Below are 18,768 nucleotides of genomic sequence, written 5' to 3'. Positions count from 1 at the left end.
AGATGATGAAAGTGATGCATACGATGCCTGAGATGGGAGCACAATACGAATTGTTTCTATTTGCTCCTGAAGTGCTCCTTAAAAAAGAGTATAGAAAGATGCTTGTGCCTCTCGAGGATACCCATTTTCAGATTAAATAGCTCAAGCGAATATCAAATCTACGAAACTAATTTTTGATATATTAGCATAATGATATATTTTTTGTAGTTTTAATTATGAACATTTATGTTCGAATTATGGTAGATTATATGTATCTTGGATAATGTATTGTGAATATTATGACTATTATTGGTATTATAGATGGTATCTATATTGTTTATGTTATTTGTATTTAAGTCTTTATATTTTGTATTGTTTATTTTTTTGTTATTGATATTTTATTTTTTTGCATAATATTCTCTATATAGATATGGATAGTACTGACAACAGTTCTAAGAAAAATTATTTTAGTGAAGATAAAATAGTTAATGATAATAAATTTTATACATTTGTGACTACAGCTGTACTGATATGGCTAATGAATATTACTCAAAATATATTGATAAAGAGCCTCATAGGACGTCTTATCAAATTGGATATAGATATGTATTAGAGATTCTACAAGATAATCAGATAGATGTCAATAACAATTAAGAATGGAGAAATATGTATTTATAGATCTATATAAGGAATCGAAAGACAGATATGGTTTGAAAGGTTCTACAAATATTTCTGTTGAAGAGTTGGTAGTCATATTTTTAATGATTCTAGAACATGATTTTGAGAATAGAATGGTTCAACAAAGATTTCAACATTCAAGAGAAACGGTTAGTAGATATTTTACTCATGTCTTAAATGATGTTTTAAAAATGATCGAGATATTATTAACCCATTTGATAAATAGTTCAAGAATGTTTTTCATAAAATTCATGATGATAATCATTAGTGGTCTTAAGAATTGTATTGGAGTAATCAATGGTACCTATGTGGTAGTAAAAATTTCTCTATCTAAGTAAATACTATATATTAGTATTTGACATGTGTTTTATTTTTATTTGGACTAGATGGGAGGATACTGCTCATGATATTCGTATTTTCTTAGAGGCTATATGTAGAGAAGAGATCAACTTTCTACACCCACTTGGAGGCATGTACTTTTGTTAAATATATTACAATGGTAGGCATATATTTTACCTTTCATGCATAAATGTTAAATTCTAACTGATATATATTTATGTAGGTAAGTATAACTTAGTGGATGCAGTATCCTCACATATCAAAATATATAGGGCCTTACAAAGAAAAAAGATATCATCTACTAGATTTTCGACATAGAAGTCAGTCAAAGGATATACGTGAAATCTTTAATCATATACATTCCTCATCGAGATATACTATTGAGGAAACATTTGGATGTTAAAAAAGTAGATAGAGAATATTGAGTACAATGCCTAACTTTTCTTATTATAAACAAGTTCAAATTATGGTGGCTTTCTTAGCCATTCATAACTTTATTAGGAATCATGAAATTAAAAAATTCGAGTTTCAGCCTTATGACGATGATGAAGATCTACTCCCTCCAAATTATTTAGAGATTAGTGAATCACAAGGAGAACTAAGTCTGAAGCAAAGCCGAGTAACAAGTAACTATGAGATGGATGTTCTGCGTGATCATATTGCTACTCTTTTGATGACTTATTGACTTTTTTTTTTATAAAATTATACATGTAACATAGAATTTATCCCATATCATTCATATTTTATATTTGAGAAAAATTAACAATGTAAAACAATTTGATGATATTAATAGTTAATACATATTTTAGAATTTATTATGGATATGGTGACGTCAAATACATATTTGATTTATCAATATTCACCGATATAATTCTATTATATATAAGAAAAGCAGGAATAAGAAAAGTATTAGATCAAAAAGAATTCTAAAATCTCATTTTTTGTAAGTGTGATTGCATTCATCATATTTATACTATAAATATAATATTATATTACAATATATCATACTATTATGATATTATATGATAATTTTTTTATTATATTACAAGAATATGCTATATTATATCACATTATAGAAAGATTATAATGCAGAATAATATTTTAATATATAACAATACCATAAAATGTTATATCACATTATACCATAGTATTATATTACATTATATTATACTATAATAATATTATACTATGTAGTAATATATTGCTATGTTATATCATATAATATTATGTTATATTTTATGCTATAGTATAAATATTATATTAACTATGTTATAATAATATAATATTATATTATAGTAATATTATAATATGTAATATATTTATATAATAATATATTTTATATTTTATTATACTTTAATATAAAATATCATACAATGTCTTTTATGGTCATTTTATTATACCAAAAATACTTTTATGATTTGATCACCAAACATATATTAAAGTTCTACCATACTTTAGAAATATAGTTACTAAACAATAAATAGTTTTTTAAAAATTTTACTTTTCAAAAATTTTATTTTCTAAAAACTGAACTTTCAAAAGCTCCAAAAACTCTACTATTAATAGCAATCCCAAAAATAGCCTTAATCTCCGCTTGAAATCATTATTGGTCGTCGAGCTTTTTAATAAAAAAATATGCTATTTGATAGTTGTATTTATAAAGTATTATAAAATTTTAACATCCGTTTGGTAGCCAAATTTAAGAAATTACTTCTAGTATAAAAAAATGACAACATCGCATAGTGATTTCAATATTTTAATTTTTTATATTATCAAGAATTATTATTATTAAAAAATATTTTAAATTTATAAATTATTTATTTAAATAGTAAATATCATAATAATATGATATAATTATATAATATATAGGAATATAATAATGTTATACTAATATAATAATAAAAATAACATAGTATTGTCATAATAAAACATAACATAATATAGTATAGTATAATATATGATATACTGTTATAATGTAATAATATATTATAATAATATAATATAATATATATTGTCTTTTTTATGCATAGGATAAAAATCAAGTCATTTTATGAATTGATGAAATTATAATTATTTATCTAGTACGCATCTATCTTAGATTAACCATATGTATTTTGTTTGAGACCAAAACACAATATACTCACCAGCACATTAAGTGGTAGCTTTTATTAATATTATAGTGAGGGAGGCGGCGGCGTGGATAGTGGAGGGGGGAGAGGGAAGATGCCGATAAAATGGATATGCTAGAAAACATCGATTTATTTAATCTCCATCAAACAACAATCATGTGGGACGAGCATCAAAGAAGAAAATATGAGGCAGACTTATTTTTTTTACTGTGTTTCTTCTAATATCTATCTTAAAGCAAAAGCTCAAAAGATAGAAACTTTTCTACTAATGGAGTCATTAGCCAATATACATATTCAGATAAATCGATATATATAGAATATAGTATTCATTGGGACACTGTATACGGACAGATAATATATATTTAGCAAATTAGTTATCTAACAACTCAATATATACAATCAAATGAATTGATACACAATTTCTAAAACATGATATTCACCAGTATATACTATATGGTTAGATAATATATACTTGTCAATTTTCTAATATATACTGTAAGCTTTTTTGATATACATACAGCAATAATTTGATACATACCTCTAGATAAATCGATATATGATTTTCAAAAATATGCTTTTTATCTGGAGATATATATTGAATTACTATTGGATATATATCAAAAAAGCTTGTAGTATATATCATGAAATCGATGAGTATGTATCCTCCGACCATGTAGTATGTAGCAGTGAATATGATATTTTGCAAACTCTGTATTCGATTGGAGGTATGTATTGAATTGCTAGATGGCTTATTGCTAAATATCTATCATCTAAAAGTATCTATGTATTTGTAAATATTATTTTCTAAAAATTATTTATTAATTTATTTAGTTATATTTATTGATTTACTAAATGATTAATTTGTTTGGTATATATTATCTGATCACATAGTATATATCAATAAAAATATTATGTGAATGAAAAAGCAAGAGAATATGGTGTTTTTTTAATCATAGAAGTCACGAGCAGAAGGAACTTTTAGCTTTTGAGCTTCTATTTTAAGGTGAATACTTAAAAAAAAATATATGATAAAAAATATATTCGTCCCACATTTTTTGTTCTATGCCCACCCTATATGATTTTTGTTCGTCTGAGTCCATGGCCCGATTCTTCATGGAATAATATAAAAAGCTCAGCATCAGCGAGTCGCCGATGGGAACCGCTTCGGAAGCTCTCCGAAAGTGTGGAGAAGTTACGGCCTACGCTCCGTATCAGCATGGCCGTGGATGCAGTCTATCATAGCCATTGATTTATATAATGATGCATCAAAATACGCATCTGATGAATCCTGTTCATGCAAGCCAGCGCCATTTTTGTCTGCACGTATGGTCACGTGGTGGAAGCAGTGTCGGCAACACTTTCTTGTGACAAATGTGGGGTTGGGCGCGGTCCAATTGCACCTGGTGCAGGCAAGACGGAGGCCGGGCCATGTTACGTGTCCAAGAGGGTACAGCACGTGAATTGCAGACAGACATGGTACATTCCCTGATTCCCTCCTTGAGGTATCGGCCACGTAGGAGAAGGCACCGGTCAGTGATTGCTTTTTTTCTCTTTTTAACCATGGCCATGGCGGTCCACCCAACCAGAAGATGCAAGGATGGAGAAATCCTTTGGAAACACCAAAGTCTAGATTGAAAATTATTAAAAAAAAAAAAAAAAGGAGAGAGAGAGCCTATGGTACGTGGAGTGTGACGTTTTCTTGTATGCCACGCGTAGCCCGTGAGATAAAAGCAATCTACCGAATAGAAGAGAGTGTAACGCAAGGTTGATAATTTGATACCTATGGGAGGAGAAAGACATGGAAAATGTTTAGATGATGACCATAATCTAAGCATGCACTCTCGATGCAATGTTTGTCCCTAGAAGTGAAACATACGCCATGGACACATGAAGTTTAGTTACTATTAATGGTCGTCTAATCTGTTTCTAGATCATCAAATTGAAGTATGGCCTTGAATCAAGCACATTTGTTGCAGTCTCATTTAAGGCAGCAAGCATGCTACCCAATCCATTTCCTAAGGATTTCCTTATACTTTGGCTGCTAGTTAAAAACAAATTTCAATTTCGTCAAACACTTTTTTGATGTTTTCCTTCAATAGTTAGATTCGAATACCATCACATACCTCCTTTGAGTTAATTTTTAGCGCTTGTGTTTTTAACCATGAAGCAGCCAAACAGGGCATGCATTCATCTCATGTGTTCTGTACTTGATCATGTCATCTGTATATTGTATACCTCTATATATATATATCATCATGCATAGGTACAAAGGCAACAATATCCTGAACAGTAGCATGTCAAGAAGGAGATTCCCTGAATTGTCATTTGATGTCCACCACAACAAAATGTCAGGGTTATTCAGCAAGAACATTATTACCATGCAATGTCCCAAAGGTTCAAGTGCAACCAATTCTCACAGATAATGCATGGAGTGCAATTTGTTAAATGAATATTTGTATTTTAACAATCACATAGCACCACATAGTCTACTGCAAATGCTCGTGACAGACTTTATAGCGGTCCCACACCCACAGAGGGCAATTTTATTCAGTGATTTTTGAGATTCTTCAATTTAAAGTACAAGATATAATATTCTCTTCGAACTCCAAATTATGAAATTTAAAAAGCACATGTACTTCAACATGTTGATTCAAAAAATATATATATTAATAAATAATATGTGAGAAACAAAAGTTAGCTGCCTGGAATTAAATTAGTTACAATCCTGTGCTTGTAAATTATCAATTTTTTCAGTAAATCATTCACCTTTCTACTGTTTCTCCTGGCATGAAAGGCCTTCTCCAATCCGCACGGCCAAGATGACTATAGAAGAAATTTGACAGATGATCTAGGCCCACTTCACCTACTGCTTTAATTCGTAAATGGCTTCAGCAATGAACTGTGTGCAACATTTGTCAAAAGCATCCAAATGCTGACCTGACTGGTGCCAGCTGCTCCCTTCTTCCACTGTCTCCAGGAACTTTGATTTTGAAGACCATATGCTCACCTTTGAAATCTAACCATATAAGAATAACTGAGAATAGGTAGCCTCCCAATCTGTTCATAAATTCCATCTAGATGAAGTTCTGTAGATTGCATATATTAATAACACTGGGATTGTGAAGCAATATAGAGGGGAATGAAGAAAAGGGTTCATGTCATAAGCCTTCACCAGAGCTCTGCAATGCTGAAATTGAATCGAGAAGTTAGTAGTAAGTTTAAGCAGTAAAATGATTAATGCGCCAAGCTGAATATTAAGTTTAAGAAAAAACAATCTTGGAAGCAAAGAGAACTTAAGTTACAGACAATCTTCCAATGACCCTGAAGAAAAAAGGGATGTTACCAGGGCGTGTCCATATACTAAAAGTGAGAACCCTAGACACCCTATTTATATTGCATATAAGCAAACTCTGGTAATATTAAATCAAGAAGCTGGTATCCACATCTTAACCAAAAAGAACAACAATTGAAGCTGGTTTTCATAGGCTAAAATTCCTATTCTGACACCTTACCCATAGGAAAAGTAGTTAGGGCATATTTAGTTTGGGGGGGAGGCGGAATGGGAATGCTCCAATCCTCCAAAATCCACGCCCTACTATTCCCTAGTATCAAATCCCACTCCTATTCTGATTCCAATTCCAGTCAAAAACCAAATATATCGGGGGATTAACTATTCCGATTCCCATTCCAATCTATTCTGATTCCGATTCCAGTCGTGTGAACCAAACATGCCCCTAATCTACAATGACATAGTAGAAAAACATCAGATAGGAGAAGATTGACTTACCTTCCAATGTTTCCACAATATTACCAAACAGACCAGCAAAAGGAGTTTTCTCATCCAACACCCACTGCAAAAACTGGCATGTCTCATGTGTTTCTTGCTCTCTTTATATAGATCATCTTCTTTCTTCCCTGACAGTGAGAGATAATGTGTTCGATATGCTGTTTTTTCTGCGGCCATGGCAGCAATAACTAAAATGGTAGGCAAAACCACAAAGCAAAGATGAGGTAGAACCACAACCATGACATCAGGTACCCCAATGTATGGAAGTCCACTGCTGTTGTTCAATTGTGGAACAGCCCAACCTCTATAAGTCATGTATGCCATGCTGTGGCTTTCAGTAAAAACATACCCAAAAAACCAAGGGAATAATAGTAGATAAAGAACATACAGAAGAATTCCTGACCATATCAAAGTCATTTTTGGAAGCTCTATCAAAACCCAACATGCACGAGTTAAACATCCTCTTAGACTCCTTCCACTAAAGCCAGGGCTGAGATACTTGTAAGTGTAATACTTCTTCGAACATGCAAGGAAAACTTGTGGAATAAGAAGCAATGAGAAGAGAAGTGAAAGGACAGACCAGAGAACAGGATGATATATGGAGGCCCATTGACAACCCATTACAAAAAACTCCTTCCACTTCCAGCTAACTTTTTTATTTAGGCCATTAATAGAGAACGGCATTAATTGGCTATAACTAGATTTTCCATAAATATCTAGTGCTTCTATTTGCAGCCAATAACGATCTGGAGATGGATCAGCAAATGCCCTCCAATTCCATGGGACCGTGTACATATCTCCCCTGGTTCCATTCCCCTCAAGCTTCCTCATAGTTGAGTCTAGTACCAAACTGAGACTTCCAGAACGAGTATCATAAACCTTTGCTAAAACAGTCACAATCTCAGTTCTTGAGAAAACCAGAGCTCTTACTGTTGCATAAGACAAAGTTCTCTTAGTTTGACATATGTAGTCATGGGAAGATGATATCCTTTGCATGAAGCGTGAGTCAACAGGAAAAGTAGGTAAAATTATTGTATCCTTGGATCCCAACCTGAAATCTACATCAACATATGAGACATGGCCAGAATCAATTGCAACTATCCTCATTGCTCTACTCTTTCTCCAATCACCCATCTCCCACTCCCAAAATTCATTGGTGGATTTGGATTCATTGGAGCATTTCTCACTATTTACATTATCCAGAGTTCCTTGGTGAATGTTAAACTGATAATATGTCCCAGATGACAGAAAATGATGGCCTGATTGATGATGACGTTTTAGGTTCTTCCCAAACCTTGTATGGAGATGCCCACAGAGGTAAGCCGATAATGAATGATTTAGAAACACATCTTTCAGACTTCTTCCTGTATCTGTTAGTGCTGAAAAAGACAAAGGAAAGTGCCCAAAGGCGATCTTCGTTACTGCTGAGTTCGTTATATCATCATCCCACTGTGAAAGCTCCATGTCTATATCTGCAAGTAATCGATCAGTTGGATGTCCAAACAGATTTGTTGGGCCACGGAGGCCAATCTCCATTGTGCTATCAAAGCCAACAAAAAGATGTTTCCATCCACTATTCTGCATATGGAGAATAATCTTACAATTAGCTGAGCATGAGAAACTAGTTCTAGAACATAAGGTAACGTAAAGAAGAAATACTAAAAGAATTGAAGCTATGTGAATTCCACAGAAGTTGGCATCAAAGAGCAAATTAGTGAAATCAAATCTACTAAAGCAACTAGTGGGAGGAATTTCTTATAGTTAAGTAAATATTGATTTTATATTTACATAGCAATGTTTTTTTCATTCACCTGTGTCTCAATAATATAATTATGCAAAATGAATTGACAAACACATTAATAATTGTTAGGAGCACTAACCTGTAAAGTGATGCTATGGACATTCCCTTCCCGTCTTAATCCTGCATTGATGCCATACTTTTGATAGAAGTCATAGGCACCACCAACCTCCGGGACGCCAAAACTATCATGATTCCCTCTAACATCATAGAAAATTTTCTCGTTAAGCCCACTCCTTTCAACAACATCCTCAATCACATTCTGATACTCGATCCATTCTGACTCCTCTTGCTTCATGGTTAGCAAATCTTTGCTTTTTCCATCTGACCAGAAGGATGAGGAGAGAAAACCAGAAAGCATGACTAACATCAGTACTCGAGATCTATGATCAAGCAAACTTTTTTCCCATGAGGGTTAAAAGAATGTTCATGCAACATTTATTGCTTTAACACAATGCAAGATAAGGCATCTGTTCCTTCTATTTTCCTTTTTTTCTTTCTGACTGAGAAAAACAAGCTTTATAATGGACCTAACTTACAAGAATGTAATAACTTTTTTCATTTATAAAGATATAATTCTTGATAAATTTTGACATTCGATATACCCTATGTTGCAAATATGCTTAGAAGAATGTATGTTTAAAACCATAATTGAATAAGATTTTCTCAAATATGGGTGGTTGTTTAAAGCAGGTGTAATTAAGATTGCTACTTTCAAGATTCAGCTTATAGGATTCTGAGGCACCGGCCATGAGCACACTTTGAAGCTCAACCTAAACAAGGCCCAATTGAACATTTGAGAAAAAAATGAAGGCATCTATGTGAAGCAAGAAATTACAGAGGACCCTGAAAATGTTTAAAGCTCATCAAAGAGGATTTCAAGGTGTTCTACATAGCTGAAGCCTCGATATAGATAATCCTGTTTAAAATAGAATTTCCTTCTAATGGACTTTGGCCTCTATAGAGGGCAACAAACCTCTAATGGCATCCACGTTTTTCTAACTACCACATTAATGCCCCAATAAAAGTTATCTAATGGATCATAAGATTAAATATACAGAGCAATTTTCAAAATATGCTATCTAATGGATCATAAGATTAAATATACAAAGCAATTTTCAAAATATGCTACAACACAATGCACTATGATATCGAAGACAAGGCACAATTTAACCTTGATGGACCATTTTAGAAATTTACTGCTGCTAAAGTTAAATGAAACTGAAAGCTTGTTAAATTATGTCACGTTTTAGCGTATATCTATATGGATCAAAGCATGCTAGGAACACTCAAACAGTCCTATTCTCTCAAATCAATGATTGTGAAGAATTGACTTGCCAAACTGTTTCCAGTGTCTAGCCTAAAACAGGCCTATATAAAGTTGGTCTTCAAAGATTTCAGAAGGAAGGTTTGAAATACTGTGCTATGGCGTGTACTGGTCAAGTATGAGTATAGTATGCACCATGATGCACTCATGAATCTACTCATAATTTGCCAATACAGGGCAGCATGGCAGAGTACTACCTTGATACAGGGAGGTACAGAAGTTTAATATCTCATCCATGTTTCCTTCTTGCATGGTATGTCTTCCACAGATTACCTCAAAAAATGTCCCTGTTTAATTTGTCATCTATCAACTTCAAGAGATTACCTCAAAAAATATCCATGTTTAATTTGTCATCTATCATCTTCAAGAGATTACCTCAAAAAATATCCTCTCCTTATCTCCCTTGTACCTCTTTTCTTTCTCTAGGCCCATCAATGGTTATATCAGGCCCTAACAAGTTCCACTTTGAGCACTGAAGATATAATAAAATGATTATAGCGGGAAGAAAATGATTTTGCAAATAAAGGCAACGAGGAGGTTAGGGAAGTAACATGTGGCTGCTCACCAAGCAATGAATGAAAAGTGCATGGTAATAGGATAAAGAAAGTATTAAAATCAAATGATATTTGATATTTCTAGTATTGTAAAGAAGCAGAAATTGCTAATGCATCCATAATTCTCAAACTATCATCCCTGGACACAGAAGGGTGTGAAATGTCATTAAGGAACATGTCAGACTACAGTCTGTAGACTTGAAATGGCTAATAATATGACAAGAAAGCTTTCTTAGACAAATTTAAAATGGTAGGTGATGGGGCAATTCGTAGGGCTGTTGAATTACAGTTAACATGATTCACAAGTTTGCTTGGTTCTGATTTATAACCAATGAATTGCATTCCTCTAGGGAGAATGGTTTCAGCCTGAATAGGATAAAAAAAAAAAAATCTAGTTGCATGTTTGCTTCCCATACCAGGATTTCTCTTCTTTATATTTATGACATTTATGTCAGAAAAAAAATGCATCAGAGCACTATGAAGAGAATGAGGTTTTTTTTTCAAATGAAATGAGAAATTTATCAGAAAATGTTTAAAAATTTTTAGAGTAGTGAACTTTGTGGTTATCTTTGTATGAAATAACAATGTATTGAGTACCGATTCAAGATGTACCAAATAGTGACTTCCCTGATCATGGGAAGCAGGTAAATATGCAACAAATAAGAATGTGCATATTCTACATTTTTTTTTTCTTTTTTGGGGTTTTGAAAGGAAAAAGTCCAGCAATAAACATGGCTATCCAAGGAAAATGGTTTTTTCAACCAGACCAGGGATCTTAGTACAAGGAAAAATATACAAGAAAACATATTATATGAATAGAGATAAGGAACTAATTAGGACCTGTAAATTTTATGCTACCTTCACAACACATAATGCAGGAAAATGTTTGGTGCACTAGTACTCAAGATTCAATATTTTACAACAGCCTAAACTTAGACAAAACCATGGCAATAAGAACTGACAGTTCATGATTTTAAGTGCATGATTCATATGAAATATCTAACATTATTATCAATAGACTTACAATATAATTTTAGTGGACGTTATGTCTTCTACCATTATCTGAACTAGATTTTGAGGATCTAGAGATTTAAACTAAAACTCAGCCAAAAAAAAAAAAAAGTATTTTGGGATTAACATTTTAATTTTATCGTCAATAAATATCTTTCTTTTACAGAACATATCATTCAATATACATCTCTTGAATGTATTCAATTTGAAAGCCCATGCCCTGCAATTTGTGATAAAGTTGTGATTTTTCACTACATTTGCCCATGACAAAAAAAACCCAAACCCAGCCACTTAGAATCAATTTTTATGTATTTCGAAAGCACTAACATTTTAAATCCTGCATTTCACCTAAAGCCTAATCTCCCTAAAGTCACCTCCTAATCCACCTGGATTAATTCGAAAAATAGTAAAAAAAAACAACTTGTCACTATAAATTATCCAAGTATTACCTCCACATATAAGTTCCTATCACTACCAGAATGAGACAGATGCAGTGACTAACGTTTTATAATCCTCTCATTATATACCAACAATACCCCACAACTAACGCTATCATGCAACACAAATATAATTATTGGGTTAGAAAGACTGCAGAAAGCCGAGGGAAATCCGACAAGCAGCATATCCAGAAAACCATAACGATAGGCAAAACCAACCAAACAAGCCCTAATAACAAAATCCACTACAAATTCGTATCTGTGTAGCCAAAGAAGATAATCCAGAAGCCAAATGAAGCTAAATTAGCCCATGAAGCACTTCTCTGTAAACAGGCAATAACCACTATCTCCAAGAAATGATTTTTTTTCCCCTTAGGCGAATCTAGGGGGAGTTACGGTAATTTAAAAGACGAAATTGGCAATAGAAAAAAATTGGTAAAAGATGATACCTGTGAGGTCGCCGGTGATGAGGACGAGACAGGGGTTGATCATGGCGAGGGCGGCGGGTACGTATCGCTTGAAATCGCGGGCTCTTTCCGGGTGGAAGATGCTGAAATGGAGGTCCGACAGCTGCACCACCCACACCACCGAGCTCGGCTCTCCTTCCACTTCGATCACGCTCCGACGGCGTCCGGGATCGGAGGCGGCGGTCGCAGAGGCCAATGAGAGTAATAGGGCTGCGAGAAGATAGACCCCCCATTTCTCCTCCCGATCCATGGTGAGCAGGGGAGGGGAACAGAGAGAGAGAGAGAGAGAGATCGGAGATCCACAGATAGAGGAGAGATAGTTGAGAACCCAGTTGACGACGAGGAGGCATCGAGGGCATAATGCCATGGCATACATGCTGCTTGTGTCAGGCACGTGAGAGATTTTTCTTTTTATATTTTGGGTAAGTACTTACTATAAATTTTGATTTTATTTTTATATAATTTTATGGAGAGGGATTGATGTTCTTTTTTTTCCATACCGATTTTACAATCAATATTTTACAAAAAAATTATTTTGAAATTAAAAAAATAATTTACTCGTTTTATCTATTTATTGAGAATATTTAGAATAGTATAGTTTCTATTCAGATTAGCATATTTATTTTGTTGCTATTTTATTTTCTTATAAGTATAAAAAAATTATTTTTACTTCAAATTGTTGTAGATACACGAACGACATCGATGACATTGGAGAAACTCCACATTTGGATACTTCATGTGTTATATCATTAAATTGTAAGTCATATTTTGTTTAAACGAGTTTAATGCTACATTATATTCTCCATTTTGTTTGCTAAAAAAAAATTAAATATATTTATTAAATTATTATTTTAATTAGTATGTAAATTTTAAAAAATATTTTATGATAAAATATTATATATGTCTTGACTTTGGAAGGAATGGATAGAAAGCCTGACCATATTATAACCACTCTATATTTTTTTTCCATTTACACTAGTAAACCAAAATTAGATTAGCTCCTTAAAAAAATTTTTTTGTATTATTAGTGAATAAGAGAATTTTGAATGTTCACAAATATATTTGATATATTTGTGAGTGCCATTTTTTTGTACTATTAGTGACTAGGAAGGTTTTGGATGTTCACAAATATATTTGATATATTTGTAAGTGCCGAAAATAGAGAATCTATATCTGTATGTCCTTTTACTTGTTGTTGCTTGGGTTTAAGAGAAATATATTAGATTTTTTTAAAGCTCATCATTATCATGGCTTTGATCGATATCACTTTATAAACAATTTATTTGTTTATTTTGTATCACGATACAAAAGGGAATGTTTTTGGGATATTTTCAGTTATCGGAAGATTAATATAATACTCATTGATCTCATACATATCCTATTCAAGTTGTGTTTGCATGCTTAATTTCTTTTCAATCAATAATCAATATTTTGTTATTACCTATCAAGCAATCAATGATTGAAAATTTTATGGGTTCTTTGATTTGCCCCAGTAAAGAGGATGTAAATCCATCGTATGATCAGCATGAATGCATTGCTAGTGTTAATTGATTCTTTAGATTTTCGCTGATTTAGTGTATGTTCTAATTCCATTGTTTTGTAATCATAACATGATTTATCCTTTGCAGGCTTTAAAGTTGCAAGTACAATAGATTAAAAGATTCTACTCCGATAATTTAAAGATTAAAGTAATAAGCCTTTGACCTATAGGTAAATGAATAGAGATCCTCTATCTCACAAAATCCAAAAGCAGAAACTACCCTTGGTTAGTTATTCAGTATTAACTACGCTCCAATGTTAATTTCTATGTATATCCCTTGGGTCTAAAGAAATAACTAGTAATGCAGTTACAGGGAGGAGTTAGACGTTTCAAATACCAGAGCACCAGGCACATGTTATGCAGGGGAATACCATGAACGGTTTTGTCTGATAGATGTCGGAGCGAATCCTTTTTTATTCTTTCAACATCTATTGGACGGGCACTGACTGGATTATTTTTCCATTTTAGGACTCTGTAGCACTAATTGTTATTCCTCTTGTATGCTCCATAATGCAAGACCTTGTCACGTATAGTGGACGATTAACGAATACCCACATCTGCAAATAGGAATAACAGTGTTGGATACATGCCAGATTCGTTCTTCCTTGACTAAAATTTTCTTGATTACTGAATTTCACAAATACTCCATAAACTTAAACTTCACAACTACTTCCCTATACAGGCCTAATTTCAAAACTTGAATTCACAAATACCTCGTTGACCTTTACCCTTAGGCCAAAACACTCACTCCCAGTCCACCAGGTGAATGAATACTTTTTCCATGGAAGCACCCATACCACTCTTCAGCTAAAAAGAAGTCCACTAAATAATTGCATGCTTTGCCATGTCTATGACAAGGCTCTGAAATATGAAAGAGATTGCACCTGTAGTCATTGGCTATTGCTTTACCCGCTTTGCACACAAGCACAAATGCCCATCTACAAGGATGCGCATGCACCCATGCCCACCTACTTGTCTGCATGCACACAAACATGTACAAAACAAGAAAAGGTGAAAAAAAAATTACTTCCAACCCAGGAAATCACTATTTCCTTTTGCACCTGGATTATGAAACTTCATCTCATCGATCATCGCTATAAGACCCAAATACTAGATACCAGACAGCCAATCCCACACCTAACAGGATTGCCACCAACAAGACTATAAGCTACCATGCGATATTACTTGAAGAACTCTTCTTAACATTCACATTTTATGCCATGCATGTAAAAACAAGCTAAAAGAGGTTAAAGCCTAACAAGTAGATGGATGCAAATCAAGTTACACGATTAATATCAAAAAGAATATTGTGTAATGGTTATTTGTCCATATTCTATCCCATATACACGATGCAATATTAAGTTTATAAGGTTACAATAAATCTCAAGTTTAATAAATTGCCATTCACCATGAAAAATCCTGATTGCTCATCCATAGAATAAAAAAAGGCTAATGAAAACAAAATGAGCATAAGAGGAGGCCACATATTTTTTCACTCAAACAATATATACAAAAGTCTCTTTCTTTACACTAGTCCTGATAATTTCTCCAATTATTCAATATCTTCTCTATTTTATTTTTCTCTTCTTTTTCTGGAAAAAAAAAAAAAAGTTTCTTCTTGTTCATGGATAGGATAAGGTGATGATGATCATGCCACTGAGAGAGTACCATCAGGATAGGAGAAGAAACTATTCACTAACACAAAAAGGGGCATGATTGTAATGCAGTTCTCCATCTAAGCCAACACTACTGAAAAAGCATCCTCCTACAAGTAAGCCAAAAGCAATCCCAAATCACATTAATGCTCATCTGTTTCAGTTCCTGTTTCAAGATACTTGTAAAATCCATCTTTAAGTATCCTCCAGACAAAAACTCTTGTGCCTCTTGCACTGAGTATTCATTTTTCAGATGTTAGACCTTTGCAAGCTCATCCATGGAATTGCCATTTCTTTCAACCAGATCTTTAAGGTTCTTTTCCTCTTTTCTACCCTTTCTACCTAAAGATGAGATCATGTTGTCACCTCAGCTGTACTGGTTCACATTCCACATAGTCAAATAATCCCAAATAATCCATGAAATTATCCTGTCTCAGTGTTGCTTATAGGCTTCATTTAGTTCACTGTATAAGATTTTTGGAATGCGTAGCATTTGAGCCAAAGCTCAATACTTTAAAGCACAGTTTGCTTGGACATCTACTATTCACATCTATAGTAAGATGCTAGAAAATCGCCATGATTGATAAAATAATGGTTTCTTCGATAGCATAATTAAGCTGGTCATAATTAGTCAAAACTTTTCCAATAACATTAATGGAAAGATAGGCCTCTTCATATATTAGTGAAAATATTATACTTGATCAAAAGATAGGAAAGAGTTTTAAGCAAAGGGGACCAGAAGAATAACTTGCAATTATGTGCAAGAACACTTCAAAGATTCAAAACTTTCAATGAAATATTTTACCAAGACATGAGCATCATTCTTATTTTATATTATCAAATCATGACTCATCCAAATAATGACTTGATAAAGGCATAATGAAAGGTCAAGTCACCTGAACAGCAAGAATCATCTTTGCCCCCTCCCTAGCATGCAGCATGTAACTTGTTATCCTGGACAACTTCCAGTATTTTCTTGCTTAAACTACAAAGGCTGCGAGATGTCCCAAATCCACCTTTAACCTTGCAGGCATCCTTTTTCTTTAATACAACTACCTGAACACTTCATGCAAGAACTGAACTGATTGGTTACGAACCTACAAGAGTTCATATCAAGTAATCAAAGTTTTCCACCACCTGAAAGTTCTCTTAAAGGCTTATAAAACTCAACGAGCATGTAGGATGTCAACCATTTCTCCTCAAAGAACCAAATAAACCGCAGAAAGCTCAAAGAAGGATGGAGCAGTATACCATTTTATTTGCTTTTGAGACACCTTTTCAATCAATCTTCTGCTAATCAAATTCAATGGCCAAAAAAACAATAATAAATGCCCAATATAAGTCTTCCCGGATTCCAGTTGATTATCCAACTGATACCAAACACCGCTAAACAGTCAAAACAAATACAACATTTCTCAATCCACTCCACCGTCCAGCTTGTCCCAGACTGCAACTGTGGAAAAAATGCAAAGCAGGTTGAACCACAAGCAAATCAAAATCAGTTAATTAGAACAGGCTATGATAACCCAAAATTCGGGACTAGTCAAACTACACATACAAGTAAAAGTTATAGACTTTCACAAAATTTTCGTCTATGCCACAATTTCCATTTAAAAATTTCATAAACATCTTACAGAAAAAAAAAAACTGAATAGCATGCTCAAGAAACCCACTGATCCTTGTTGAACAACATGCAAAGTAATGTAAACACGAGTGTCACAAAACCTGGTAAGGACTACACTTAATTCAAACCAATTTCATATAAAATAATTGACAAAAAATACACTAGTTTCAGCATTTCCCAACAATTATTCGTCAAGATCTGCTCAGTATCATTTAAACACAGAGGCAATTCACAGAACCCATCAATCCAAATTACCAACTAACAATATTAGTTTCCTCTATTTCCCTTTCACGTCAGCAATCCCCACCAAAACTAACCACAAGTTAAAAATATATATAAACAGGGGAGATTTGCATAAAAGGAGTGAATTTAAAGCACATCACATGGTTCTCATTGAACAAAAACACGAAAGATGATTAAATTGTACACAGAAGTAGCATTCGCTGTTACTCTGAATCCAACACAAGTAAAGAACCCAACTTTCCCACACAATAGAGCCCTAGCCCTAGGGATAACCAACCCTCTTCCCCATTACGGGGTATCCCAGGGCTTAGGCTCGGGGATGGCGACGACCATACCTTGGAGCTCCGGCGTGAGCACGACCTGGCACCCGAGCCGCGCATGCTTGTTAAGGACCCGGTTCCTGGAGGCCCTCGTAAGCACGTATTTCTCTTCGTACGACGGCGGCGGGAGCTTGTCGAGCCACTCCTGCGCGATGTGGACCTCGCACTCGGCGGAGCAGGCGTCGATCTCCTCCAACCGGTGAGAGGCCGGGTCGATGAGGCCGGCGTTCATCAGGGCCCGGAGGAGAGTCTGGCCGGAGAGCCCCACAACCTCGCGCTTCTTGCCGTCGAGCTCGATGGCGAATAGCGTGACGATCCGGTCGGCAACCTTCGCGGACGCGGAAGGGGCGGCGCGGGCGGCGGAGGAGCACAGCCGTGCGAGGGAATTGGAGAGGAGGGAGAGCGAGGTAGGGGATTGCGAGAGGTACAGGGGAATTCGACGGAAAGCGGCGATCGCCATGTCTAGGCCTTTGGTTTCGAGGGCCCGACCGAGGCGGCGGAAGAGAGCCGGGGACTGGTTTTGAATTCGGAAGAGGGGGGTTGGTCCTGTAGTAAAGGGAGTGAGGGGAGGGTATAATCGGTAGCAGAAAGAGAAATGGTTTTCTTTCTTTTCGCAGAAGCCTCGCTGATACTGCAGCAATCTTAATCTATATAACAATAATAATAAAACAACATACGATGGTACAAAAATGCAATCCGTAAATTGAGATAGAAGATTATACGATAACTTCCGATAATATTATATATCAATTTTTCTTATTTTTTATATTTTATAAATAAAAAATATAAATATAAATAGTATAATAAAAAATTTATCTATTTATCTAATAATAATAGTAAAGCAATATATGGTATTAAATTTTTTTTATTTTTAAATAAA

General features: G+C 34.2%; 2 protein-coding genes and 1 pseudogene across 2 annotated transcripts; 1 reads left to right on the top strand and 2 right to left on the bottom strand.

Annotated features, from left to right (window-relative positions):
* The first annotated feature begins 409 nt into the window (after positions 1-409).
* LOC140851180 (uncharacterized) lies at positions 410-1,143 on the top strand (annotated as a pseudogene).
* Positions 1,144-5,770: 4,627 nt separating this feature from the next.
* Positions 5,771-12,842, bottom strand: LOC105034298 (putative metallophosphoesterase At3g03305). Its single transcript, XM_010909391.4, has 4 exons — positions 12,489-12,842; positions 8,793-9,034; positions 6,913-8,490; positions 5,771-6,312 (listed from the first exon to the last, which is right to left on the bottom strand). The coding sequence occupies exons 1-4, from the start codon at positions 12,754-12,756 to the stop codon at positions 6,187-6,189; spliced, it is 2,214 nt and encodes a 737-aa protein (XP_010907693.2). The 5' UTR covers positions 12,757-12,842; the 3' UTR covers positions 5,771-6,186.
* A 4,806-nt stretch (positions 12,843-17,648) lies between these two features.
* On the bottom strand, positions 17,649-18,448 carry LOC105034297 (uncharacterized). Its single transcript, XM_010909389.4, has one exon. It carries the CDS (start codon positions 18,346-18,348, stop codon positions 17,857-17,859), a length of 492 nt encoding a protein of 163 aa, XP_010907691.1. The 5' UTR covers positions 18,349-18,448; the 3' UTR covers positions 17,649-17,856.
* Positions 18,449-18,768: the final 320 nt, after the last annotated feature.

Source organism: Elaeis guineensis, chromosome 8 (assembly GCF_000442705.2).
Source record: "Elaeis guineensis isolate ETL-2024a chromosome 8, EG11, whole genome shotgun sequence".
In the NCBI taxonomy this organism is placed as follows: domain Eukaryota; kingdom Viridiplantae; phylum Streptophyta; class Magnoliopsida; order Arecales; family Arecaceae; genus Elaeis; species Elaeis guineensis.
Note: the sequence above shows the minus strand (reverse complement) of the source record. Positions and strands in the feature narration are given on the sequence as shown.

What these genes read in the sequence shown, in the direction of transcription:
- LOC105034297 (XM_010909389.4), bottom strand. Translation starts at nt 18,348, where the DNA reads ATGGCGATCGCCGCTTTCCGTCGAATTCCCCTGTACCTCTCGCAATCC.
- LOC105034298 (XM_010909391.4), bottom strand. Translation starts at nt 12,756, where the DNA reads ATGGATCGGGAGGAGAAATGGGGGGTCTATCTTCTCGCAGCCCTATTA. An exon ending in CATCACCGGCGACCTCACAG is followed by an intron (nt 9,035 to 12,488) that starts GTATCATCTTTT and finishes CCTTCTGGTCAG; the next exon opens with ATGGAAAAAGCAAAGATTTG. An exon ending in TCCATAGCATCACTTTACAG is followed by an intron (nt 8,491 to 8,792) that starts GTTAGTGCTCCT and finishes CTCCATATGCAG; the next exon opens with AATAGTGGATGGAAACATCT.